We start from the raw sequence: 27,593 nt of genomic DNA on the forward strand, positions 1-27,593 counted from the left end.
TTAAATTTACATAGCGCAGAATTTACATGGAATGCTGAACTGGCATCCTAAAAATTATGAACAGCATTTTTAGGGCACAAACCCAAAGTCAGCACAGCAATCATCAATACATCAAGAAATGAATAAATAATGATAAGCTTACCTTTATCAACGATAAAATAATTATTTGCAGGATCAAGCTGGTAAGTGATGTCGCTCAGAACATCAGCATCTGTAGCTGTGCAAATTGCAACAACTGTTCCAACTGCAAGCTCTTCATCTAAGTTTATAGTCGCCGTCGTCCCCGAGTCAGATTTTTCTCCCGCCTCAGTTTCTTTGCCATTAGTTATACTTTTGAAACTACATAAAATAAGCTTAGTTAGACTTCAACAAAGGAAGCACTGCTCACTTTTCAAACCCATTGTTAAAAAAATATATTTTTAATTCTTAAATACTAATTAAACAAACCTTGCTCTACCGCAAGAAACTCCATGATAATATCAATCCTCTACACCATATACTAATTTTACTGTTCTATGGTATATAGTGTGTGAAAACTGAATTGTACTGTCTGCATGCAATGCATTTTCAGAACTAAATTATATATGGGCCAGTTGTGCAACTATTTCTTGCGCTTATTATTATTGACATTTTGTACGTTTATTAGAAATGAAGCATACTGCTTACTAAGTAACCACATTTTCAGAAATTTAAGCTAAGGTGAACTGTAAGCCTTGTCTTTTAAATGCTAATAACCAATATCAGTGGGAATCTGCATAGAGGTTTGGATAAAACCTGCAAAATTTTTGAGAGGATAAAAATATGCCATAGGTTGTCAATAATAAAAGTTATTATTTTGCCAGCGCTCAGAGGGCGGGTTTGGAGGCGGGTCAGCTGTTAAATTCAGAATGATTGACAGCGGGTTGTGATCCTGCCTCCATGTGAGTTTCCCAAGTGTTGGGTCTGCAATTTCAGAACAGACCCGACACCAAGCGGCGGGGGAGGCATTTAAGATACTTAACTGCTTGTTAAGTGCTTGTTTCCTGCTATTTTGCCAGCCATTTTCTATTTTGGCACATTTTCAACGGGTTTCACGTCGTTCGCAGATTACATCAGGTAAGTATGTCGGGAGTTCCAACGAACTCAATATCACAGCTGCAACTTCAGTATAAAAGCTAAACTCTCACATCTGTTCACTGTCAAATGTCAGAGGTTGCTGATTTCAGGATTTGGAAGACACATTTGATCTGTATAGAGTCTGCAAGTGTGTAAAGTCTATATGCACTGTCACCTCCTTGAAATAACCTCTCTCCCCATTGACTGACTGCTTCTAAGATCTCATCCTCAACTGCCATATATAACAGCAGAATGGGAACAATTTATACTCTGTCATCCTGGTCCTCAGAATCGGAAGAGGATCAACCTCAGCAGCAGCAGAATCAGGCACACCAACATCACCAACAAGAGCGCCAACCTTCTCCTCAACCATCTGATGCTGCACAGGGCAGAGGTCATCAGCGCAGGGCTGCAACTCGCCGCAGGAGATATCTCCAACACAGGGTTTACAGGCAGAGGATGAGCTTCCTCAATATGAGTGAGCAGCAGTGCCAAAGGAGGCTGAGACTTTCGCGAGAGGTAGTCACTGACATCTGCACAATGCTCGATCAGGACCTGCAGCCCAGAGGAGCGGGTGGACACTCCTTACCAGTGGCTGTCAGAGTCACCACCGCCCTCAACTTCTTTGCGTCAGGCTACTTCCAGGGATCAGCAGCAGATATTAGCGGCATCTCCCAGGCGGCCACCCACAAATGCATCACGCAGGTCACCGATGCCCTCTTTGATAAGTCCGCCAATTACATCCACTTTTCCACTGATGAAGCCAGTGTTACCGAGCGGGCGCTCGGCTTTGTCAATCTGGCTGGCTTCCCACGGGTGCAGGGCGTCATCGACTGCACACATGTGGCCATCAGAGTACCCCATCAGAACCCAGCAGCATTTGTAAACCACAAAGGCTTCCACTGCCTTAACATGCAGCTGGTCTGCAACCATAGGAAGAGCATCATGCATGTGTGCGTGAGATTCCCTGGCAGCTGCCATGACTCTTACATCCTGCGCCAGTCCACTGTCCCTCAGCTGTTCGCACTGCCAAACAAACTTTCCGTCTGGTTTCTTGGAGACAAGGGTTATCCCCCGAAGACGTGGCTAATTACACCGTTGAGGAGGCCCTCAAATGAGTCTGAGGAGCACTACAATCAAAGCCACATTTTCACCCTATCTCTCATAGAGCAAACAATAGGGTTGTTCAAAGTGCACTTCAGATGCCTGGACAGATCTGGTGGAGCCCTTCAGTATGCACTGCCAGGGTCTCCAGAATCATTGTTGCCTGCTGCACCCTGCACAACATTGCACTGCAGTGAGGATTAGCGCTGCATGAGGAAGAAGGCGCAGAGCGCACAACCTCTTCAGAGGAGGAGGAGGAGGTGGACGACCAGAATGAGGGTCAGCAAGAGGAAGACCTGGAGGAGGCGGCTGCCCCAGTACGACCAGCATGCGAGCACATTGCTGGCTGTGATGCCAGGGATGGCCTAATCATTGCCAGATTCACGTAACTTTATGCAGCACAACATGTGGCTGCCACATACACATGAAGGTTGGCGTTACCACACTGCCACACCATAGAGCATCTCTACAATGAACTGTTCAATCGTTGCACTCTCACCACCATTGCTGGACAATAAAGGCGCCCTCACCCTTGTCTGTGCCATCTCAATTTGTGACCACACATATGGCAACAACATCAATCATTGACAATACATTACTTTATTACAACAAAATAAAAGAACTGAGACTTAGCATTCATTTATAGGAAAACATCCAAGTGACCGCCCTAGTGACTATTTATGTGCAAGCTTTCTTTTACGCGTGCTTCTACGAGGTGCTACCCCTGTGGCTTCACCAGATGTAGAGGCAGGCTGCTCACTTCCCTGCTGCGCCTGCTTAGATGCCTTTCATGGTCGTCCTCTGGGTTTTGGAGCCTTTGAAGGCCCCGCCAAAGTCTGCTCCTCCTGCGGCTATGCAGGGGCAGACTCGGCCATCACTGTTCAGGGAGGCTCTGACCGAGGGGTTGGCAAGGGGGGGGGGAAGTTGGAGCACTTACAGAGGAGCTCCCACTTCCATGTCCCCTCCCACTATCATCCCTCTCATGAGCCACCCGCACTTCTCTGCTAGCAAGCAGCTGGAGAGCACCTTGCTGCACATCAGTGAGGCCATGAGGACCCATTTCTGTGCTGACATTCCTCATAACAAGGACGTCCATGAACCTCTGGTTTCTCTCCTCAATAGATGCCCATCTATCCTTCAGAGATGACCATCTATTTAGAAGTGTTACCATGTTCTCCTGAGTCTGGCGATTTATGTCCTCAATGGAGGTGGCCATCCTTTCCACGGCAGAACCTACAATTGCCAGTGCGTGCGCCATGGCGTTGCTCATATTTGAGATGGACTCCTCCATTCTCTACACACTTGCAGTCACCATGGTTGAAAACCCTGTCAGAGCCTCCTGAATTTGTTCCTGAAGCTCCAGGATCGCCCTCTTCCTGGATGGCCCCCGAGGCTTAGGGTCTGCATGCAGCTCAGCAGAGCTAGGAGACTCCTGTGGCCTCCGACGAGGAGTCTCCACTGCTGACCCTGTCTACACCATCTGATCTTGCTCACTTGTGACTTGTGATACACCAGGTGACAACACTACTCTATCTTGCATAGGACCCACTGAAGTGTGCGTCTCTGCGCTGGTGCTGGGTGTACTCATTTCTGCTGACGCTGCTCCCTCAGAGGCTGGAGCATCCTCTGAGGAGAGCTCCTGCTCTTCCTCCTGGACAGTGAGGGGCTGGGCTCTTGATGGTCCTGTGGGAGAGTAAAGACATGAGTTAGACATGTGATGTGTAGATTGCAGACACATCCCATTGTGCACATGATTAGCACTCAATTTCTATTGACACCAGATCCCAATCGAGTCATTCAAGTTTGCAAAATAAGATGCCGGGAAAACAATTCTGTCACCAGATTGTTCTAATGAGCCCCTCTCTCCGTCTCCCACTTCAGGCTGCTCAACTTCTCCTGTGATCTCCAAAGCTGCCTCCTCAGCGCTGGTGAGATCACTGAGCGATGGTGGTCCATCTCCTGTTCTCTCCCTCTCCCTCTTATTGTGGGCTCTCTTTTCCTGCAATAAGGGAAAGAAGTGCAGTTTTAGTGAGAGTGATGGAATGAGTGTAAAGAGTGGATAGAATAGATATTTAGAGGGAGACTATGATGGAGTGGGGTGCCAATACCAAGTTGCCTCCTTCTGAGTTGTTAGTTGTTGTCATTGCATAGCGTTGAGTGCGAGTGTAAGGGGTGCACAGTAAGATGGGAATATGATTCTGTAGATAGGGAGACAGGGATGGGTGATGCTGCAAGGGATGTTGGGGTGAGTTAGGATGTGCAGGAGTAGGGTTGGCAATGCAGAGTGATGGGGATGTGATGACAGGCACAGCAGAATTAAGGTAAGTGTGCTTTTATACTCACTTTTCCTGAATGCAGGAGATCATTGAACCTCTTCCTGCATTGCACCCAGGTGTGAGCAACAACAGACCTTGCAGTGACCTCCTCAGCTATTTGCAGCCAGGCTGCCTTGGTCTGGTGAGGAGGTCTCCGCCTTCCACTCCCAGGGAACAGAGCCTCCTTGTGTCCTCTTACTCCCTTCACAAGAACATGGAGGGAATCATCGTTGAAGCATGGCGCAGCCCTCTGTCTCTGTGCAGTCATTTTGTTCTCAAGCAGCACTCAGGAGTGTGGAAGTAAAAGTGACAGCAAATGTGGACATGGCCCCCTTAAATACAATGGCAGCAAACGCATCATCAGAGGAGCTGAACAGACCCACACCTAGTGATTGGGCCGAGCAACGCGCATCGAGGACTTAGCAAGCCCAATTATCGCAAAATTCTATCAGCAGAGCGGCTGCAACCGGGAGCGGGACCGGAACCCGTCAACTACCTCACCCGCCGCTAAACCGCCTCAGCTGGGAAAATCCAGTCCTAAAGTTCTATTAAATGCAACACTATATTCATTTGTTAAACAAGGAACATATTCACAAGCCATTAAATTTCATTTGTAGATTCAATGCAACAATTATCTTATTAACATGTCAGCATTGTTAATAGTTTTGACACGTTGTTTTTGCTAAATTTCTTCAACTAAGGATCTGCCTAAGTGGTGTGACATGAGTGGGCGGGAAACCACTTTGGCAAGTTATTTTCTCGTCTGCCAGTGGCAGAGTGAGGCCACTAATTTTAACCATCGGGCCTCATTAACACGCTGCCCACTGACCTCCCTCCTGTTCCAAGTAGAAAGTGGGCAGGCAGCGGCTGACAGCCTCTGGAAAATTGGGCAGCCAAGGGCCACCCACTAGCTCTCTAGTTAGTGTGGGGATAGGAATTACAGGGGTGTCCCGCAATAGGGAAGGGGGGGTGAGTTCAGGTCAGGGGTGGCCTAAACTTTTCTTGTGAGACCTGCTCCTCATGCGCCCTCAAAAAGGAAAGTAAAGAACTATTCCTATTCTGAAACACTTCACCTGGAAGGAAAGCTGGCATGACCCCGATCTGCATATTTAACACAGAGCCCTGCCGGCTTTGGATGGCTTAGCAGCTTGTTCAGAAATTCCGGTAAGAATCAGAAATGGCGGGATTTGGACGGGACATTGGCGGGTAAGTCAATATAATTACAAAGTCATGTAAATGGATTTTAAATCCCTACCCACCCAGTAGCTCTGGGTCAGCAGGGTTAAAATCCGCCCTGAGGTGGTTCCGCAGAAGAGAAGAAAAATCACAGCAGGAGTTGAGCCTGGCAGTTTTTATGTACCAAACCATAACTCAAAGCTGAAGAGGCATGGTTTAGGCCAATTTGGGTTAATTCATAAATAATTGAATTTTGCCCAATTCAGTACCCCTGCTTACATATGTACAGAGGTGTCATTTTTGCACACGTCCATTCCATCATTGGTTTCTTCATAAAAGATGGATCAATGTTGGATTTGTGACAGAAACTGCAATAATAAAAATGTTTTAACAAAATTATTCTTTTTTTGTTACTTGTCTGCGATTCTAGTGAGGGTGAAAAAAACGTTTAAAAGACAAAGCAACCCCCAATGATCAGTAATCGCTGGCGTACACGAAGATCTCATCTGTTTGCTATTTGTAGTGAAAACAAAAACAACATGCTTATGATTCCTCAACAAATAGTGATGAGAGAAAATCTTCTAATTATGTAGCCATTCAAAGGGTGGCAAGGCAATATGAAAACTTTGGCAGATCTCTCAGAAATAAGAATTCCATAGAATCTGCAGTAGAGGAACTTTCCAGAGAGAGTGGAGTTGATCCAAATTTCTGGGACCTCTACAATGCATCTGCTCCACGTCATACCCAAATGCTTAATTACATTTGGTCAAAAAGAAACTGGTCTCTGTACTCCATGACTGTGAGAAGCATACCAGCATCAAAAATCAAACACACAAAAAAAATAATGCAAGTTTGGCTAGATAAAGACTTTTCACACAGCCTGGCTGGCAGAGTGGACTATAACACAATCCTCTCAACCAGCAAAGAATGATGACTCAAAGTCGGTGTGCAATGAGTTTAGCCTGTCTCAGCCCAATTCCTAGTAGGCATAGATCTGCAACACAAAGCCACCCAAAAATTCAATGCTAATTATTATTGAAATGTCATTTGAAGAATCTATAAAGATGCCTGATGTGAAAAATTAGTTTTGGTTTGTTGACGTACTAGGGATGTTCTTCTGACGCTACATGTTATGTGTATCGTTAAGCTGGTGTAGGTGGACCTTTACCTTGCTTCTAACCTGTAATGAGCTTGGGAAATCTGGGTGCAAAAAGTTGTAGAATGTTTCAATGCTCAGCACAGGCATCCTTCACTTTAACCAACACACAAAAAAAAATCATCAGGCTCTTTAAAATGTAACAAAACAGAGAATTTTCAAGTTTGAGACTTTACATAAGAATATTTGTCAGCTGAGATTTCAACATTGAAGTACATTCAGTTGTGGTATTTCCTAAACTCTTCAGACTCAGTAATTCTTGGCTAATTACACGCAGCCCTTCCACCAAGGAGCCTTGCCAGCTCAACTCAAAAATGTAGGTGCAAACTGCCCACTGTTTCCCAACTATTAATTTCAATGGTTAGAAAATTGTAGGCAGCATGCACTTGAATTTCTAAAACATGCTCTCAGTCAATCAGGTTACCTGCCGGCAGCACAGACCGGTAAAACCAGCCCGAATACACTACAGTTCATAAAATAATTACAGACACTTACGTGCAAGATAATACTGGACTATTGTCATTGACATTGGTGATGAATACTTTCACAACTCCAGTAATGAACAGACCGCCTGTATCCTTTATCTTCACTGGCAACGAATAGCTTCAAATGATAATGATTCGCATTAGTTAAACAGAGACGCTGTTAATAATCGGTATATAATAATTTGCATTACAGAATACTACCAAGATACATATGAATATGCTGCCCACATGTAGTGTTCCCCAGGGATCTGTTCTGGGACCTCAGCTTTTCACCATGTATCTCAATTACTTGGATGAAGGAATAGAGAGTAGAATATTCAAGTTTACAGGGAGACTCAGTAAGTTGTGTAGATGGGAGCAAGAAATGAGAGAAAAACTTGCATTTATATAGCACTTTTCACAGCCTCAGGATATCCCAAAGTACTTTACACCCAATGAAATACTTTTGAAGTGGAGTCACTTCAGTGTAGTATTGGGGGAGCGTTGCATTGTCGGAGATGCCAGCTTGTGGATACAATGTTAAACTGAGGCCCCGTCAGCCTGTTCAGGTGGATGTAAAAGATTATACACTACTATTTGGAATCCAAGTAGAGTGTTCTCCTTTATCCTTGACTGAAATTCCCCTCTCAACCAAAACCAATTTAACTGATTGTACATCTCACTTAGGCTGGAATTTTCACATTGAAGAGCGTGCAGGTTTGGGGGCAGGTCAGCAGTTAAAAGCGCGGAAATAGACTGTGCGCCGGAAACCCGCCGTCATCCCACCATCATCCCGCCGACTTCTGCCTTTAATTCGGGCGCATTTTGAGGTGCGCAACGGACCCACTGTGGAGAGGAGGGTGACCTCATTGAGCTACTTAACTGCTTGTTTACAGACCCTTAATTGCCTTTTTAAAGTCAGGTTTGGGCTTTAACTGGTTGCGCACGGGATTCGCGCACCTGGGGAACCTTGCCTGTGAAGGGGAGGCGGAAGCTCAGTGGCCATTGTGCGAGTCCATTAAGTGACAGCTGGAAAAAACACAAATACTCACACCTTACACCTGCTTCCTTGCCTGAGGGAAAGGCTCTGACTGACACCATTTTGTGCAGAGATTTAGCTGTCAGGAGTTTGTAGGTAATTTCTGCAACCTCTGAAGCCACTCTCACCACATTGCTAGTCACTATCACTACATTGGAGGATTGTGACTCTGATCTCTACTTTACCTGGCATCTATTAGATCAGCATGGTTCCGCTTATGCTGTCTCACCTTGGACCTCAGAATCGGACCAAGATGAACCCCAGCACCAACAACACCAGCCCCACCAGCAGCTGCAGCAACAACACCAGCAGCAGCAGCAACCACACCAGCAGCCTTCCCCTCACCGACCTGATTCTCCACAGGAGGGGTTCAGCACAGGGGTGCACCTCACCAGAGGCGATACCCCCAACACAGGGTATACAGACAGAGGATGAACTTCCTGGACATGACTGAGCAGCAGTGCTTCAGGAGGCTCAGGCTATCGCGCCAGGTTGCCGCAGACATTTGTAGCTTGCTGGAAGAAGACCTGCTGCCCACCGGGCCTGGCGGTCACACCTTACCAGTGGCTGTCAAAGTCACCACCGCCCTCAACTTCTTCACCTCAGGCTCCTTCCAGGGATCTGCAGCAGACATTTCCAGGATCTTGCAGTCGGCAGCCCACAGATGCATCACCTAGGTGACCGATGCCATGTTTCACAAGTCAACCAATTATGTAAACTTTGCCACTGGTGAGGCCAGTGTTAGTGAGCGAGTGCTCAGCTTTGTGGCTCTGGCTGGCTTCCCACAGGTGCAGGGCATCATCGACTGTACACATGTGGCCATCAAGGCACCCCATCATCACCCAGGAGTGTTTGTGAACTGCAAGGGCTTCCACTCCTTTAATGTGCAGCTCGTTTGCAACCATAAAAAGATCATCATGCATGTGTGCGACAGATTCCCTGGAAGCTGCCATGACTCTTTCGTGCTGCGCCAGTCCATTCTCTCTCAGCTCTTTGCACCTCCAAACAGACTTACCGGCTGGCTGCTTGGAGACAAGGGCTATCCACTGATGGCATGGTTGATGACACCATTGAGGAAGCCAAGAAATGAGGCCGAGCAGCGCTATAATGACAGCCACATATCCACCAGATGTGTCAGAGAGCAAGCAATCGGCATGATGAAGATGTGCTTCAGATGCCTTGACAGATCTGGAGGAGCCCTTCAGTACGCACCAGCCAGGGTCTCCAGAATTATCATTGTATGTGGCGCACTGCACAACACAGCACAGCAGCGAGGATTGGAGCTGTAGGAGGAGAAGGCGCAGAGCGCAAAGCCTCTTTGGAGGAGGAGGAGCATGAGAAGGAACAGGTGGAACATGAGGAGGCGGAGAATGAGGAGGAGGAACCTGAGGTGCAGATGGCACCAGCAGCAGCGCACACTGCTGCCCTGGAGGCCCTCATAATGGCTCGATTTATTTAACTTGCACCAGGGCACCCATATGGCTCCCAGATGCCTATCAACTCCACCCACCCGCCCCCCACCCCATCACAAAACCCTCCTACAATGACCCAGCCATTCCTATCACCCAAACCCCCATTGCTCGAGGTTAAATAATGTCTCACCATTCAGTCCAAGTGACAAAGCCACTTCCCAAGTAGCAGGCAAAAATGGAGAAGACGGGAAAGTAGTGCAGAGAAATAAATTTATGTGCGTCATAAATATAACTGAAACTTAATATTAACATTTTGTCAAACACCCACGTGGCTACCCTTGTGCATCTACAATTGTGTCTTTTTTCATCTCTGTGTGCTTCTACGAGGTGCAACCCCTGTGGCTTCAGCAGAGGTAGTTGCAGGCTGCTTACTTCCCTGCTGCGACTGTATAGACACTTTTGGCGGATGTCCTCTGGGTTTTGGAGCCTCTGATGGCCCCGCCAAAGACTGCTCCTCCTGCAACTGTGCAGGGGCAGACTCAGCCATTAGGATCCGAGGAAGCATGTGGGGCTCTGAATGAGGCGGAGGCAATGGGGGAGAAGTGGGAACGCTTTGAGAAGAGCCCCCACTTCCATGTCCCCTCTTACCATCAACCCTCTCATGGGCCACCCACATTTCCCTGCTAGCAAGGAGCTGGAGAGCACCTTGCTGCACATCAGTGGGGCGATGAATGCCAAGTCTAAGTTTATATCCCTCCTCGAGATGAGGTCAATGAGTGTCTGCAATCTGTTGTTTACAGCAAGCTTGTTCTCGTTGGGCTGGCGCATTTGCTGCTCCATGCAGGTGGCCATCCTTTCCATGGAACAGCACATCGTTGCCATCGCCTGTGAGATGGTGGTGCTCGTGTTGGAGATGGACTCCTTCATTCTCTGTACAGTTTCACATGTCATGGTTGCAAAAGCTGCCAGAGCCTCGCACATTTGTTGCTGCGCCTCCAAGATTATCTTCTTTCTCGATGGCCCCCGAGGTTCAGCATCTGCGTGCAGCTGAGCAGAGCTGGGAGCATCCTACACCCTCCAGCGAGGAGTCTCCACTGCTGTCCCTGTCTCCATCATCTGCTCTTGCTCACTTGTGATCTGTGAGACACCAGGTGACAATGCTACTCTATCTCTCACAGGACCCACTGAGGTGTGCATGGGTCTGTTGACAGTGCACCCTCAGAGAGTGGAGCTTCCTCTGAGGAGTCGTCTTCCTTGGCTGGACAGTTGGGGAGTGGGGGCACTTGATGGACCTGTGGGAGAGTAAAGAGATGAATTAGAAGTCTTATGATAAGAATGTGTAACATGACCATTATGCACATGATGACATTTCACTGGCTGCTGACATCAAGTCATCATGAGTGACTGTTGTATGCCATGTGGCTGTATCAGATTTAATTCTGCCACCAGGGTGCTGGGAGGTTCCTCTCTCTCCGCCTCCTACCGCCAGCAGCTCTGCAACTCCAGTAATTTCAAGCGCCTCCTCCTCTGCTGGAGTCAATTTGGTGTACATTGGAGGGCCACCTCTGGATCGTTGCCTCTCACTGTTGTTTTGGGAAAGAAGAGAACTTTGTGTGAGAGTGATGGAATGAGTGTAAGGAATGGATGGGCTACATCTGTCGAGGGTGACTATGAGGAAGTGGCGTGGCATTGCCAAATGGCCTCCTTCTGTGGCGTTACTTCCTATGATTCCATTAGACTGAAGGTGAGTATCAGTGGTGGTTAGTAAGATGGGGATATGAGTTGGTGCATAGAGAGTGAGGGATGGGTGCACCTTGCAAGGTAGGTTGGCGTGAGGATTGATGTGCAGGAGTAAAAGAAAGAAAGACTTGCATTGATATAGCGCCTTTCACGCCCACCGGACATCCCAAAGCACTTTAGAGCCAGTGAAGTACAGTCACTGTTGTAATGTGGGAAACGCAGTAGCCAATTTGCACACAGCAAGCTCCCACAAACAGCAATGTGATGATAACCAGCTAATCTGTTTTTTTGGTTGAGGGACAAATATTGGTCAGGATACCGGGGATAACTCCGCTGCTCTTCTTTGAAATAGTGCCATGGGATCTTTTACATTCGCCTGAGAGAGCAGACGGGGCCTTGGTTTAACATCTCATCCAAAAGACGGCACCTCCGACAGTGCAGCGCTCCCTCAGTGCTACACTGGGAGTGTCAGTCTAGACTTTAGTGCTCAAGTCCCTGAAGCGGGACTTGAACCCACAACCTTCTGACCCAGAGGTGAGAGTGCTACCCACTGAGCCAAAGCTGACACACAGGAGGCTTGGGAAGACAGAGTGATGGGTTTGGGGTGACACGCACATCAGGATGTAGTTGAATGTGGCATTGCACTCACCTTTCCTGACCTCATGAGATCATTAAATCTTTTCCAGCACTAGATCCAGGACCGCCTTACGACCTCTCTGCTGCTGACTTCCTCCACGATCTCCAGCCATGCCCTCTTGGTGTCTCTGGCTGGTCTTTTGCGGCCATCCACAGGGAAGATGACCGCCCTGCATGCTCTGACTCACTGGACCAGGACTTCCAGGGAGGCAACAGTGAATCTGAGCACAGCCTTCTGTCAGCGTGACTCCATGACCCACAGAAATCTAAGTGATATCCAACAATTTCCACCTCTCCCAAACACCTTTATCTCTCCTCCAACAAACTTCAACTGGGATGTGTGCAAGGCTTTAAATATCCGCGCTGAAAACGAGTCATCGGTGAAGTCAGCAGACTCGCTCCATTTAATTCAGCTGGGAAACTGCACAACTGTTTCAATTGATGTAACAGAGTTAAACGCGCAATGCAGAACGCGCTGTTAAAAGGTTCGGGATGACGACCCGCTATGTGGCCCGCACGCACCCGCCTCGACGCTCAGGTAAAGATTTCAGTTATGTTTGTGAGGCCTTGCTGTGTTAAAATTGTTTGGTATATTTGCCTAACAACAGTGATTGCATTTCAGAAGTAAATAATTAGGCGGACCTAATTGGCGGCAGCAGCGGAGGAGGCGGCAGCTCCGACGATTTCAACAACAACAAAAACCAAGGAGTGACATCACAGGACAGCAGCGTGAGGAGCGGGATCAGCGGCGCTATAAAGAGCATGAGAGCAGCGGCGCGAGGAGCGGGATCAGCAGCAGTATAAAGAGCGAGAGAGCAGCGGCGCGAGGAGCGGGATCAGCGGCGCTATAAAGAGCATGAGGGCAGCGGCACAAGGACCGGGATCAACGGCACTATAAAGAGCATGAGAGCAGCGGCGCGAGGAGCGGGATCAGCGGCGCTATAAAGAGCATGAGGGCAGTGGCACAAGGACCGGGATCAACGGCACTATAAAGAGCATGAGAGCAGCGGCGCGAGGAGCGGGATCAGCGGCGCTATAAAGAGCATGAGGGCAGTGGCACAAGGACCGGGATCAGCGGCAGTATAAAGAGCGTGAAAGCAGCAGCTCAAGGAGTGGGACCAATGGCACTATAAAGAGCGTGAGAGCAGCGGCGCGAGGAGCGGGATCAATGGCACTATAAAGAGCGAGAGAGCAGCGGCGCGAGGAGCGGGATCAGCGGCAGTATAAAGAGCGTGAAAGCAGCAGCTCAAGGAGTGGGACCAATGGCACTATAAAGAGCGTGAGAGCAGCGGCGCGAGGAGCGGGATCAATGGCACTATAAAGAGCGAGAGAGCAGCGGCGCGAGGAGCGGGATCAGCGGCGCTATAAAGAGCGTGAGAGCAGCGGCACAAGGAGCGGGATCAATGGCGCTATAAAGAGTGAGAGAGCAGCGGCGCAAGGAGCGGGATCAATGGCAGTATAAAGAGCGAGAGAGCAGCGGCGCGAGGAGCGGGGTCAATGGCACTATAAAGAGCGTGAGGGCAGCGGCGCGAGGAGCAGGATCAGTGGCACTATAAAGAGCGAGAGAGCAGCGGCGCGAGGAGCGAGATCAGCGGCACTATAAAGAGCGTGAGGGCAGCGGCACAAGGAGCGGGATCAACGGCACTATAAAGAGTGAGAGAGCAGCGGCGCAAGGAGCGGGATCAGCGGTGCTATAAAGAGCGAGAGAGCAGCGGCGCGAGGAGCGGGTTCAACGGCACTATAAAGAGTGTGAGGGCACCGGCGCGAGGAACATAAGAACATAAGAACATAAGAAGTAGGAGCAGGAGTAGGCCATACGGCCCCTCGGGCCTGCTCCACCATTCAATAGGAGCATAGCTGATCCGAACCTAGACTCACGTCCACTTCCCTGCCCACTCCCCGTAACCCCTAATTCCCTTATCAGCTAGGAAACTGTCTATCTCCGTTTTAAATTTATTTAATGTCGCAGCTTCCACTGCTCTCTGAGGTAGCAAATTCCATAGATTTACTACCCTCTGAGTGAAGAAGTTTCTCCTCATCTCAGTTTTGAAACGGCAGCCCCTTATTCTAAGATTATGCCCCCTAGTTCTAGTCTCACCCATCAGTGGAAACATCCTCCCCGCATCCACCCGATCAAGCCCTCTCACAACCTTATATGTTTCGATAAGATCGCCTCTCATTCTTCTGAATTCCAATGAGTAGAGGCCCAACCTATTCAACCTTTCCTCATAAGTCAACCCCTCATCTCCGGAATCAACCGAGTGAACCTTCTCTGAACTGCCTCGAGAGCAAATATATCTTTTCTTAAATATGGAAACCAAAACTGCACGCAGTATTCCAGGTGTGGCCTCACCAGTACCCTGTATAACTGAAGCAAGACTTCCCTGCTTTTATACTCCATCCCCCTTGTAATAAAAGCCAAGATTCCATTGGCCTTCCTGATCACCTGCTGTACCTGCATACTAACCTTTTGTGTTTCATGCACCAGGACCCCCAGATCCCTTTGTACTGTAGCAGTTTGCAGTTTCTCTCCATTTAAATAATAACTTGCTCTTTGATTTTTTCTGCCAAAGTGCATAACCTCACACTTTCCAACATTATATTCCATCAGCGGCACAAGGAGCGGGATCAACGGCACTATAAAGAGCGAGAGAGCAGCGGCGCGAGGAGCGGGATCAATGGAGCTATAAAGAGCGTGAGGGCACCGGCGCGAAGAGCGGGATCAATGGCGCTATAAAGAGCGTGAGGGCACCGGCGCGAAGAGCGGGATCAATGGCGCTATAAAGAGCGTGAGGGCAGCGGAGCGAGGAGCGGGATCAACGGCACTATAAAGAGCGTGAGGGCACCGGCGCGAAGAGCGGGATCAATGGCGCTATAAAGAGCGAGAGAGCAGCGACGCAAGGAGTGGGATCAATGGCGCTATAAAGGGCAAGAGAGCAGTGGCGCGAGGAGCGGGATCAATGGCGCTATAAAAAGCGTGAGGGCACCGGCACGAGGAGCGGGATCAGCGGCACTATAAAGAGCATGAGGGCAGCGGAGCGAGGAGTGGGATCAGAGACGTTATAAAGAGCATGAGAGCACCGGCGCGAGGAGCGGGATCAATGGCACTATAAAGAGCGAGAGAGCAGCGGCGCGAGGAGCGGGATCAACGGCACTATAAAGAGCGAGAGAGCAGCGGCGCGAGGAGCGGGATCAACGGCACTATAAAGAGCGAGAGAGCAGTGGCGCAAGGAGCGGGATCAGAGACGTTATAAAGAGCATGAGAGCACCGGCGCGAGGAGCGGGATCAACGGCACTATAAAGAGCGTGAGAGCAGCGGCACAAGGAGCGGGATCAACGGCACTATAAAGAGTGAGAGAGCAGCGGCGCGAGGAGCGGGATCAGCGGCACTATAAAGAGCGAGGGAGCAGCAGCGCGAGGAGCGGGATCAATGGCACTATAAAGAGCGAGAGAGCAGCGGCGCGAGGAGCGGGATCAATGGCACTATAAAGAGCGAGAGAGCAGCGGCGCAAGGAGCGGGATCAATGGCACTATAAAGAGCGTGAGAGCAGCGGCTCAAGGAGCGGGATTAACGGCACTATAAAGAGCGAGAGAGCAGCGGCGCGAGGAGCGGGATCAACGGCACTATAAAGAGCGAGAGAGCAGCGGCGCGAGGAGCGGGATCAATGGCACTATAAAGAGCGAGAGAGCAGCGGCGCGAGGAGCGGGATCAATGGCACTATAAAGAGTGAGAGAGCAGCGGCGCGAGGAGCGGGATCAATGGCACTATAAAGAGTGAGAGAGCAGCGGCGCGAGGAGCGGGATCAATGGCACTATAAAGAGCGTGAGGGCAGCGGCGTGAGGAGCGGGATCAGCGGCACTATAAAGAGAGTGAGGGCAGCGGCGCGAGGAGCGGGATCAGCGGCACTATAAAGAGTGTGAGGGCAGCGGCGCGAGGAGCGGGATCAGCGGCGCTATTAAGAGTGAGAGAGCAGCGGCGCGAGGAGCGGGATCAATAGCAGTATAAAGAGCGTGAGGGCAGCGGCGCGAGGAGCGGGATCAGCGGCACTATAAAGAGCGTGAGGGCACCGGCACGAGGAGCGGGATCAATGGCGCTATAAAGAACGTGAGGGCACCCTGCGCGAGGAGCAGGATCAATGGCGCTATAAAGAGCATGAGGGCAGCAGTGCGAGGAGCGGGATCAGCGACGTTATAAAGAGCGTGAGGGCACCGGCACGAGGAGCGGGATCGGAGACGCTATAAAGAGCATGAGAGCAGCGGCATGAGGAGCGGGATCAGAGACGTTATAAAGAGCCTTCAAACAGTAAAGTCAAGCAGTGACATTACAGGGCAGCAGATAGGTGATTGGTTGGTGAGTATTACAGTTTTTTTAGTCGCTAAGCTAGCTAAGAAACTGTAAATTGCTATAACTTTGCTTTATTAAATTTGTAACTAAAACTAGATAAACCAATCAAGTAATAAAACTAAAATAACTGAGGAAAAAATAATTAATTAACAAATCAAATAAATAAAGGTTAGATAGACATGGCGGGGCAGGTGGTGTGCCGTAACTGCAGCATGTGGGAGTTTGTGGAGACCAGTGAGATCCCGAGCAAACACATCTGCGGTAGTGTCTGCAGCTCGAGGAACTTCGGCTCAGAGTTGTTGAGTTGGAGTACGAGCTGCAGACATTGTAGGGCATCAGGGAGGGGGAGAGTTACCTGGACACTTTGTTCCAGGAAGCAGGCACACCCCTTAAGATTAAGTATTACTTTAGAGTTTGTCAATGGTCAGGGGCAGGAAGTTGTGACTATGAGTCAGGAAGGTATGGGGACCCAGGGTGTAGTGATGGAGGAGCTTCAGCCCTTGCCTTTGACCAACAGGTGTGAGGTACTTGCTACCTGTGTGGATGAGAACAAGGACTGCAGGGTGGATGAGCAAACTGACCATGGCACCATGGTGCAGGAGGCCATTCAAGTGGGGAGAGTGAAAAGGAATGTAGTTGTGGTAGGGAACAGTATAGTCAGGGGAATAGACACTGTACTCTGCAGCCCTGACCGGGAGTGCCGAAGGTTGTGTTGCCTGGACATGTCGTCGCGGCTGGAGAAGGACTTGGAGAGGGAGGGGGTGGATCCAGTTGTTGTGGTCCACATAGTAACCAACGACATAGTTAGAACTAAGAATGAGGTTCCGCTGAGGGAGATTGAGGAGCTAGGATCCAAATTAAAAGGCAGAACCTCAACGGTAATAATCTCTGGCTTGTTACCTGCGCCACGTGCAATTTGACATAGGGGCAAACAGATTAGAGGTTTCAATGCATGGCTGAAAGAGTGGTGTGGGAGGAAGGGATTTCAGTTCATAGTGCACTGGCACCAGTACTGGGGTGTAATGTATACAACATTGAAGGGACTACTTTGTTTTGCGGATGTACATCCTTAGTTGCGAGCGTATATAACAGACGCGTATCGATTTGTATAGTCAGTGCCGAAGTTCCAGTTAACCAGTAAAGATCACTTGAAGTTACTCTCAGTCTCTGCTGCTTTATTATTTTATGTAGTTGTGTGTAGCAGTACAAACACAACAAATTGGCGACGAGAATTATGAACCTACGTCTTCCTATTCTGGCATTGCATCCAGAGGACACCGAAACTTGGAAGAAAGGAGCGAGAAGGCAGAGAAAATGGAGCACGCTTGCTAAGCTGGGCAGGGGATACGTAAGTCAAGTGAAAAGTGCACAGTGACTTGCATGATGCTAGCTAACTAGTAAAGAAAGAAAAACAGGTTTGGAAAAAAAAAATGGCGATGATTGGCACTATTGCAGCATTTGATAGGAGCATTGAAGACTGGGCAAATTACATTGAAAGAGTGGAGTTGTACTGTGAGGCTAACGGAGTGGAGGTAGAAAAGAAAGCCACTGTTTTGCTGAGTGTTATGGGCGCAAAGACATATGGGCTGCTACGTAGTTTATTAACCCCTGAAAAGCCAGCAAACAAAACATTCAAACAAATAGTGGACACACTCCAAGACCATTTAAGCCCCAAACCACTGCCCATAGCTGAAAGATTTAAATTCCATAAATGGAACCAGAGCAAAAATGAAAGCATTTCTGAATATTTGGCAAAGTTGCGCAAATTAGCAGAACATTGCCAATTTGGAGTGGGCTTATCAGACGCATTGAGGGACAGATTTGTGTGTGGCATGCAAAGTGAAAGCACACAAAAGAAGCTCCTGTCTGAAAAAGACCTCACATTGGAGAAGGCTCTGAGTATTGCAATATCAATGGAAGCAGCAGCACGTGGCGCTTTAGAAATTCAACAAAAATCCCTGGAATATTCAACTAATAAAATGTCACTGAAACAAGAAAAGAAGTGTTATCGCTGTGGCAAAATGTCACATGACCACAATGGCTGTTGGTTTAAAGACAAAGGCCTAGAAATTCAGTTGGCTGCGCCAGCCGTTAGCGCCTTAGGAGGAGTAGATCTCGAGCGCTAGGCGCTTAGTGCCCGGGCGCAGCGCGATCTGCGCCTCGCCCCAACTTCAGTAGACATTTAGCGCCGGCGCAAAGTCATTGCGCGCGCTCATCTGCGTGCGCAGATCATGACGTCATTTCGTCGTGCAACGCCCTTTGTGCGCCCGGAACCGGAACTTCACTCGCGCCGCCCCATTGTGCGCCTGGCGGCCCGAACGACTGTGAAGTGGAACGGTACACAGCCGAGGCGGGCCGCGGGGAGCGCAAATTAAAGGGCACTCCTGCAGTAGAAAAGGCAGCCGTTTTGCAACACTCCTTCTTTGGGAGGAGGAGGAGGAGGAGGAGGAGGAGGAGGAGGAGGAACAACAACAAAGTGATGGAGAGAAGCCCTCCCCAAAAACACAAATACACTAGTCTCGGCCTGTCAAAAAAACAAATCCACCCTCCCCCTTTAAGAGCTCACCGGAGCCAAAGTGTCTGCCGGCAATCAGCAGCTCGCCGCACCTGCCCTGCGCCCAACTTCCGGTGTTAGCGCCCCGGGCTGCCGGCTTAGCGCCTAATGATAGTCGTGCATCGCCTGTTTTAGCGCAGCAGCAACCTCTTAGGGCGATGCAACTGAATATCGGTGAAGGGGGCTCGACTTTGCGCCGGGCGCAAACTTTAGCGGCCGCCCGACTTTGCCGCCCCAAAAGTGGCTATACTGAATTTTTAGGCCAAAGACTGCAGACAATGTGGCAGACAAGGGCACATTGAAAGAGTCTGCAAAGCAAATAAGAAGCAGAAAACTGATACAATACAGAGTAACAAGAAGGTACATCAAGTGACTGAAAACAAGAAACCATTCAAAGAAAGATACAAGAAGGTACACCACGTGACTGGAAACAGTTCAGATAAAAAAAAAGTAACACAGACTCAGAGGAAGAGGGTTTGTCTTGTCTGAAACTACACAGTGTGAAAGAGACAGAGGATCACAGAATAATATGGATTACTCCAGAAGTGGCAGGATTTAGGCTGAAAATGGAGTTGGACACAGGCTCAGCTTTAACAGTGATCTCTGTACATGACTACAAACGACTGTTTTCACACATACCGCTAAGGCCAACTAAAGTACTGTTAAAGACATACACAGGACAAAGCGTGTGCCCCAAAGGTAAAATAAAAGTGACAGTGACATACAAAGAAAAAAAAATACCGCAATTGAACCTCTATGTACTGAAAAATGGAGGACCACCATTGCTGGGACGCGAATGGCTCAGGAAAATACAGTTGGATTGGCACACCATCCAAGCACTGTTTGTGTCAGCAAAGGAGGACAGCAACGCCACTCCTGTGAGACTGTCACAAATACTCTCTGACTCTCAGGGAGTGTTCAAGAAGGGAATAGGAACACTTAAGGGCATGAAAGCAAAAATTAAGATTGAGGAGAACGCAAATCCAAAGTTCCACAAGGCCAGACCAGTGCCTTATGCAATTCGCCCTTCAGTAGAAGCAGAGCTGGAGAACTTGGAGCAGTTAGGGGTCCTGTCCAAGGTGGATTGGAGTGAATGGGCCACACCTATAGTTCCAGTGATGAAGAAAACCTCCAGCACAAAACCAGGAAAGCCAAGAAAGTGCGCATCTGCGGAGACTTTAAAGTGACTGTTAACCCAGTCCTCCACACAGTACAGTACCCATTGCCTCGCATTGAGGACATCTTTGCTTTCCTGTCAAGAGGGGAACGCTTCACAAAGATTGACTTGGCCCAGGCCTATCTCCAAATGGAAATTGATGATGCATCAAAGAAGTACCTGACAATAAATACGCACAAAGGCCTTTACCAGTACAATCGGCTGGTATTCGGAATAGCATCAGCTCCTGCAATCTGGCAAAGGGCAATGGACCAAGTCCTGCAGGGGATCCCAGGTACTCAGTGTTATCTTGATGACATCATCATTACTGGCAAGAATGGCAACGACCACCTTTCCAATCTCGAACAGGTGCTCATCAGGTTACGGGAGTATGGGCTCCGAGCAAACCGAGACAAGTGTGAGTTTTTCAAAAAGGAAATCTCATACTGTGGACATGTGATTGACAAGGACAGTTTACACAAGTCTCCAGACAAGATTGAAGCTGTAATTAATGCACCAACACCTGAAAATGTGTCTCAGTTGAGATCATATCTTGGACTGGGAATTACTATCACAAGTTCTTGCCCAACCTATCCACAGTGTTACACCCACTAAATGCACTGCTACAGACAGGGTCACAATGGAAGTGGAGTGACAGCTGTGAACAAGCTTTTCAAGAGAGTAAAAGAATCATTACTTCAGAAGATGTGCTAGCTCACTTTGACCCATCCTTACCTATTCAACTGGCATGTGATGCTTCACCCCATGGCATTGGTGCCTTGTTGTCACATAAGTTCCCAGACGGCTCAGAAAGACCAATAGCCTTTGCCTCAAGATCATTGACTACAGCTGAACGCAATTATGCACAGATTGACCGAGATGCCCTCAGCCTTGTGTGGGGAGTCAAGAAATTCAACCACTACTTGTATGGTCAACAGTTCACACTGTTAACTGACCACCAGCCTCTCGTTTCAATCTTCAACCCAAGGAAGGGCGTTCCAGTGATGACGGCACAACGGCTGCAGCGATGGTCACTCTTCCTAGGGGCTCACCTGTATGACATTGAATACAAGGGGACCAAGCAACATGGCAACGCCGATGGTTTGTCACGTTTACCACTGCCGACCTCAGAGAGAACTACAACAGTTGACTCAGCAGAGGTATTTCACACAACAATAGTTGAGCAGCTACCAGTGACAAACTCCCTCATTGAAAGAGAAACACGCAATGACCCTACATTGTCAAAAGTTTATGACATCACTGTGAAGGGATGGCCAGCACTTGGTGACTTATTGTTTCCAGCATTCTCAGCTAGGAGGGAGTAGTTATCAGTGTGTCGGAGAACACTGATGTGCAGCTCACGAGTTGTGATTCCTCCCAAGTTTTGTAACCGAGTGCTAGATGAACTGCATGAAGGCCACTTAGGTACAGTAAAGATGAAAAGCCTTGCCCGTGGATACGTGTGGTGGCCGGGAATTGACAAACAGATCGAGGACCTGACAAAGAGCTGCTCAGGATGTCAAAAGGTCCAGAACGCACCACCACAAGCCCCTCTCCATCCATGGGAATGGCCCTCATCACCATGGCAACGTGTGCACATCGACTTTGCTGGACCGTTCATGGACTCCATGTTCTTGATTGCAGTCGATGCACATTCCAAATGGCCCGAGGTCATTAAAATGAAATTAACCACATCTGAAAAGACCATTTCAGTTCTGAGGACCATGTTCGCTAGAAATGGCCTACCAGAACAAATCTGCACAGACAATGGACGACAATTTGTCTCTGACGAATTCCAAGGTTTCATGAGGAAAAATGGAATCAAGCACTACACATCTGCCCCGTACCATCCAGCTACAAATGGCTTGGCAGAAAGATTCGTACAGACTTTCAAGAAGGCCATCAAAGCAATGTACAGCGAGAATCTACCACTGCAACACAAGATAGACAACTTCCGCTTTGCTTATCAGAACGCAGTACACGCAGCCACTAATCAGACTCCAGCGATGATGTTTCTGAACAGGAACCTGAGATCTCGCATGGGCCTTCTTAAACCGAATGTACGTCATGATGTAGAGAACAAACAGTTCAAACATTGGAATGCTAAGCCAACAAGAAGCTTCAGTGTGGGACAGTCAGTTCTTGCTCGTGATTTCTGGATGGAAAAGTGGCAACCAGGGACAATATCCATAAGAGAGGGACCACTGATGTATACTGTGGATGTGGGAGAGGACATTTTGAGACGTCATGTGGACCAAATTCTGGATGTTCAGGTGGAAAACACCCCTATACCTCGCCCAGACTCACCTGACATAGAAACAGACACTCCTGATTCATCAGCATCAGCACCAGCCTCATCCACAGCTGAGAGCTCTACCTGTGCTGATAGCTCACCTGATGCACCTGTACCTGTACAGTCTCATTCCCCAAAGCAAAAGAGTCTGGAGAGATGTTACCCAGCGAGGCAGAGGAGGCCTCCCCAGAGACTTGACTTGTAAAAGGGCTGTTGACAAAATAAAATGTTATGTTGGAATTTGAATTTTGTTACTTTTAAGAAAACAAAAAGGTTACTGTAAAGACAGGCTCTGTATGTTAATTATAGAAATTTTGCGTTAATGTACTATTAAACTAAAGGGGGAGGAAGTGTAATGTATACAACATTGAAGGGACTACTTTGTTTTACGGATGTACATGCTTAGTTGCGAGCGTATATAACAGACGCGTATCGATTTGTATAGTCAATGCCGAAGTTCCAGTTAACCAGTAAAGATCACTTGAAGTTACTCTCAGTCTCTGCTGCTTTATTATTTTATGTAGTTGCGTATAGCGGTACAAACACAACATGGGGAAATAGGGAGCTGTTCCATTGGGACGGGTTCTACTTAAACCGGGCTGGGACCAGTGTCCTGGCAAAACTAAGGCAGTAGACAGGGCTTTAAACTAAGCAGAGTGGGTCAGGAAGGGATAGAGAGAGTAACAAAGGTAATAGGGCATTCGTGACTAAGGGAAAAATAGAAAAAGTCAAAGCTAAGGGCACTATATCGGAATGTGCGAAGCATTCGCAACAAAATAGATTAATTAATAGCGCAGATAGAAATTAATAGGTTTGATCTAATAGCCATTACAGAGACGTGGTAGCAAAGTGACCAAGGTTGGGAACTAAATATTCCAAGGTACTTAACTTTTAGAAGTGATAGGCAAAATGGAAAAGGAGGAGGGGTAGCCCTGATAATAAAGGGTGGGATAAAGACAGTAGAGAGAAAGGATCTTAGCTCCGAAAATCAAGAAGTAGAATCAGTTTGTGTAGAGCTAAGAAACAGCAAGGGGTAGAAAACATTGGTGGGAGTTGTTTATAAGCCCCCAAACAGTAGTTGTAATGTAGGGCAGAGTATAAATCAGGAAATTAGAGGTGCATGCAACAAGGGTAATACAGTAATCATGGGGGACTTTAATCTACATATAAACTGGGCAAACCAAATTTGCAGTAATAGTGTAGAGGGCAAATTCATGGAATGTATGCAAGATAGTTTTCTAGATCAGTATGTTGAGGAACCAACTCGGGAACAAGCTATTTTAGATCTAATATTGTGCAATGAGAAAAGGGTTAATTAATAACCTTGTAGTAAAAGGGCTTTTAGGGAAGAGTGACCATAATATGATAGAATTTTATATTGAGTTTGAAAGTGATTTAGTTAAATCCGAAACTAGGGTCTTCAATCTAAACAAAGCAAACTATGTACGTATGAGGGGCGAGTTAGCTAAGGTAGATTGGGAAACTACATTAAAAGGTATGACGGTAGACAAACAATGGCTAGCATTTAAAGAATTAATACATAATTTACAACAAATATACATTCCTTTAAGGCACAAAAACCCCACAGGAAAAGTGGTCGAACCGTGGCTAACAAGAGAAAGTTAAATATAGTATTCAATAAAAGGAAGAGGTTTATAATATTGCCAAAAAGAGTAGTAAGCCTGAGGATTGGGAGGATTTTAGAATTCAGCAAAGGAGACCAAGAAATTGATAAGGAAAGAGAAAAAAGAATATGAGAGTAAATTAGCAAGAGACATAAAAACAGATTGTGAACATTTCTATAGGTATGTAAAAAGGAAAAGATTAGTGAAAGTAAACGTGGGCCCATTACAGCCAGAGTCAGAAGAAGTTATAATGGGCAATAAGGAAATGGCAGAGACATTAATCAAATACTTTGTATCTGTCTTCATGGTAGAAGACACAAAAAGCATTCAGGAAATAATGGGGAACCAAGGGTCTAGAGAGAATGAGGAACTTAAAGAAATCAGTATAAGTATAGACATAGTACTGGAGAAATTCATGGGACTAAGTGGCAACAAATCCCCTGGATCTGACGACCTGCATCCTAGGGTTTTAAAAGAGATAGCTGCAGAGATCGTGGATGCACTGGTATTAATCTTCCAGAATTTCCTTGATTCTAGAACAGTCTCCAAGGATTGGAAGGTAGCAAACATAACCCCGCTATTTAAGAAGGGAGGAAGAGAAAAAAGAGAGCTATAGGCCAGTTAGCGTGACATCAGTAGCAGGCAAAGTGCTATAATCTATTATTAGGGATGTGGTAACAGGGCACTTAGAAAATCATAATATGATTAGGCAGAGTCAACATGGTTTTATGAAAGGGAAATCGTGTTTGACAATTCTGTTAGAGTTTTTTAAAGATGTAATTACTGGATGGATAGTGGATGTAGTGTATTTGGATTTCCAAAATGCATTCGATAAGGTGCCACACAAGAGGTTATTACACAAAATTAGGACTCATGGGATTGGGGTAATATATTAGCATAGATTGAGGATTGGTTAATGGACAGAAAACAGAGTAGGGATAAATAGGACATTTTCAGCTTTGCAGGCTGTAACTAGTGGGGTACTGCAAGGATCAGTGCCTGGGCCTCAGCTATTTACAATCTATATTAATGACTTAGATGAAGGGACTGAGTGTAACGTATCCAAGTTTGCTGATGATACAAAGTTAGGTGGGAAAATAAGCTGTGAGGAGGACACAAAGAGGCTGCAGAGAGATATAGACAGATTGACTGAGTGGGCAAGAACATGGTAAATGGAATACAATGTGGGGAAGTGTGAAGTTATCCAGTTTGGTAGGAAAAACAAAAACGCAGAATATTTTTTGAATGGTGAGAGATTGGGAAATGTTTGCATTCAGTGGGACCTGGGTGTCCTTGTACATGAATCACAGAAAGTTAACATGCAGGTACAGCAAGCAATTAGGAAAGCAAATGGTATGTTAGCTTTTGTTACAAAGGGATTAGAGTATAAGAGTAAAGAAGTCTTGCTACGATTATACAGGACATTGGTGAGGCCACACCTGGAGTACTGTGTACAGTTTTGGTCTCCTAAGGAAAGACATAGTTGCCTTAGAGGGAGTGCAGCGAAGGTTCACTAGATTGGTTCCTGGGATGAAGGGATTGCCCTATGAGGCGAGATTGAGTAGACTAGACCTACATTCCTTAGAGTTTAGAAGAATGAGAGGTGATCTAATTGAAACATATAAAATTATTAAGGGGCTTGACAGGGTTAATGCTGAGAAAATGTTTCCCCTAGCTGGGGAATCTAGAACACTGGGTCACAGTCACAGAATAAGTGGTCGGCCATTTAGGACTGAAATGAGGAGAAATGTCTTCACTCAAAGGGTTGTGAATCTTTGGAATTCTTTACCCCAGAAAGCTGTGGATGCTCAGTTGTTCAGTATATTAAGACAGAGGTCAATACATTTTTGGGAACTTAGGGAATTAAGGGATATGGGGATAGTGTGGGAAGGTGGAGCTGAGGTAGAAGGTCAGCCATGATCTTGTTGAATGGCAGAGCAGGCTCGAAGGACCAAATGGCCTACTCCCGCTCCTACTTCTTATGTTCTTATGAAGTACGTTGGGATGTCCTGAAGAGGATATGATAGATGCTTTATGAATGCAAGTCTCTTCTTTTTTTCTTTATTAGAAAAATAAATCAAAGTAAATCAAATTGAATCATGCTCAGTTTACCTCTGTGTTCCATTTTCATAATCAAGTTTCTTTGCTACAAATATTGAACCAGTGGCATCTATCTGAAAGTCTGTGGTGCCTGATAATGAATACTGTTGAAAAAATAATACCAATTAATATTTCTGAAAGTAAGAAATTCTGAAATACATACACTAAATTTCCTAATTAAAAATAAATCAAAGTACATTTTAATGTTTCTAACACACAACGTATTGTTCATTTAGAGCTTGTATAGGTCTTCCTTACCATTAATTTTTATAAAGGCTTCCTTGTTATACAGAAGACTCTGAAGGCTCATTACTAAATGCTCATGTGTATGTGTGTGCACTCTATGGGGTGAAATTCTTTGTGTCAGTAATTTTATCAAAAAAGTCAGCATGAATACAAAACAGGATATTTCATTGTGCACTCAATCTGACTTTATCCAAAACTATCAACAGGAGGGATGCCCCCTCTTATTTCTCTGCAAATGAGACAATTAACAGCCATTATTTCTCAGTGGTATAAATTAAGCTTGACAATAAGTTTAAAAAGATTGTTAAAGATTAAGTGCGAGGAACTGGTATTAAAAATGAGTTAATATGTCTGTACAGCAATGCACACAGTGTCCATAATAAAACAGGGGAGCTGGAGGCAATCATGCATTGCGAGGAACCAGACATAGTAGGGATTACTCAGACATGGCTACAGAAAAATCAGGACTGGGAATTAAACATTGCAGGATATAACATATTTAGAAAAGATAGAGAGGGGAAAAGGGGAGGTGGAGTAGCTGTGCTTATTAAGGGATAACATAATGGCAGTAGTAAAAAGTGATGCAGCCATCAGCAAGACAGAAATAGAATCCATGTGGATAGAGATAAAAGATAATAATCACACTAATAGGGGTAATCTACAGACTCCCTAATAGTGGAAGGGAGCTGGAGGAAGAAATATGCAAACAAATTAGGGAAATTAGCAAAAAACATAGAATAATCATCATGGAGGATTTCAACTACTCAGATATTAATTGGACAGAAGAGGTAGGTAAAGGGGATAAGGGAATGGAGTTCCTACAATGTGTACAGGACTCCTTTCTAACCTAATATGTAAACAGACCAACAAGGGAGGATTCGCTATTGAATCTAGTAATGAGGAATGAACCAGAGCAAATAAGAGAAGTAAAAGTAGGGGAACATCCAGGCAATAGTGACCATAATATAATGTGCTTTAAGATAATAATTGAGAAGGATATAGGTATGACAAAGACCAGGGTAACAGATTGGAGAAAAGCTGATTTTGAGGGGCTGAGAATAGAACTTGAGAAAATAAAATGGACAACAGTATTGGCAAACAATGATGTATAACAGCAATGGGAAACATTTAAAACGA

The 27,593-nt window shown here is 46.8% G+C and overlaps 1 protein-coding gene across 1 annotated transcript in view; it reads right to left on the reverse strand.

Annotated features, from left to right (window-relative positions):
* Positions 1 to 27,593, reverse strand: part of LOC147111047 (cadherin-related family member 3-like) — a 147,823-nt gene that overhangs the window by 88,428 nt on the left and 31,802 nt on the right. The window contains exons 5-7 of the mRNA XM_086001503.1: positions 26,223 to 26,314; positions 7,342 to 7,449; positions 143 to 339 (exon numbers count right to left, since the gene is read on the reverse strand). Coding sequence (XP_085857629.1) covers positions 143 to 339; positions 7,342 to 7,449; positions 26,223 to 26,314 — 397 coding nt within the window. The remainder of the gene's footprint in view (positions 1 to 142; positions 340 to 7,341; positions 7,450 to 26,222; positions 26,315 to 27,593) is intronic.

Source organism: Somniosus microcephalus, chromosome 11 (genome assembly GCF_052327205.1).
Source record: "Somniosus microcephalus isolate GS21.2 chromosome 11, FLI_Smic_1.0, whole genome shotgun sequence".
In the NCBI taxonomy this organism is placed as follows: domain Eukaryota; kingdom Metazoa; phylum Chordata; class Chondrichthyes; order Squaliformes; family Somniosidae; genus Somniosus; species Somniosus microcephalus.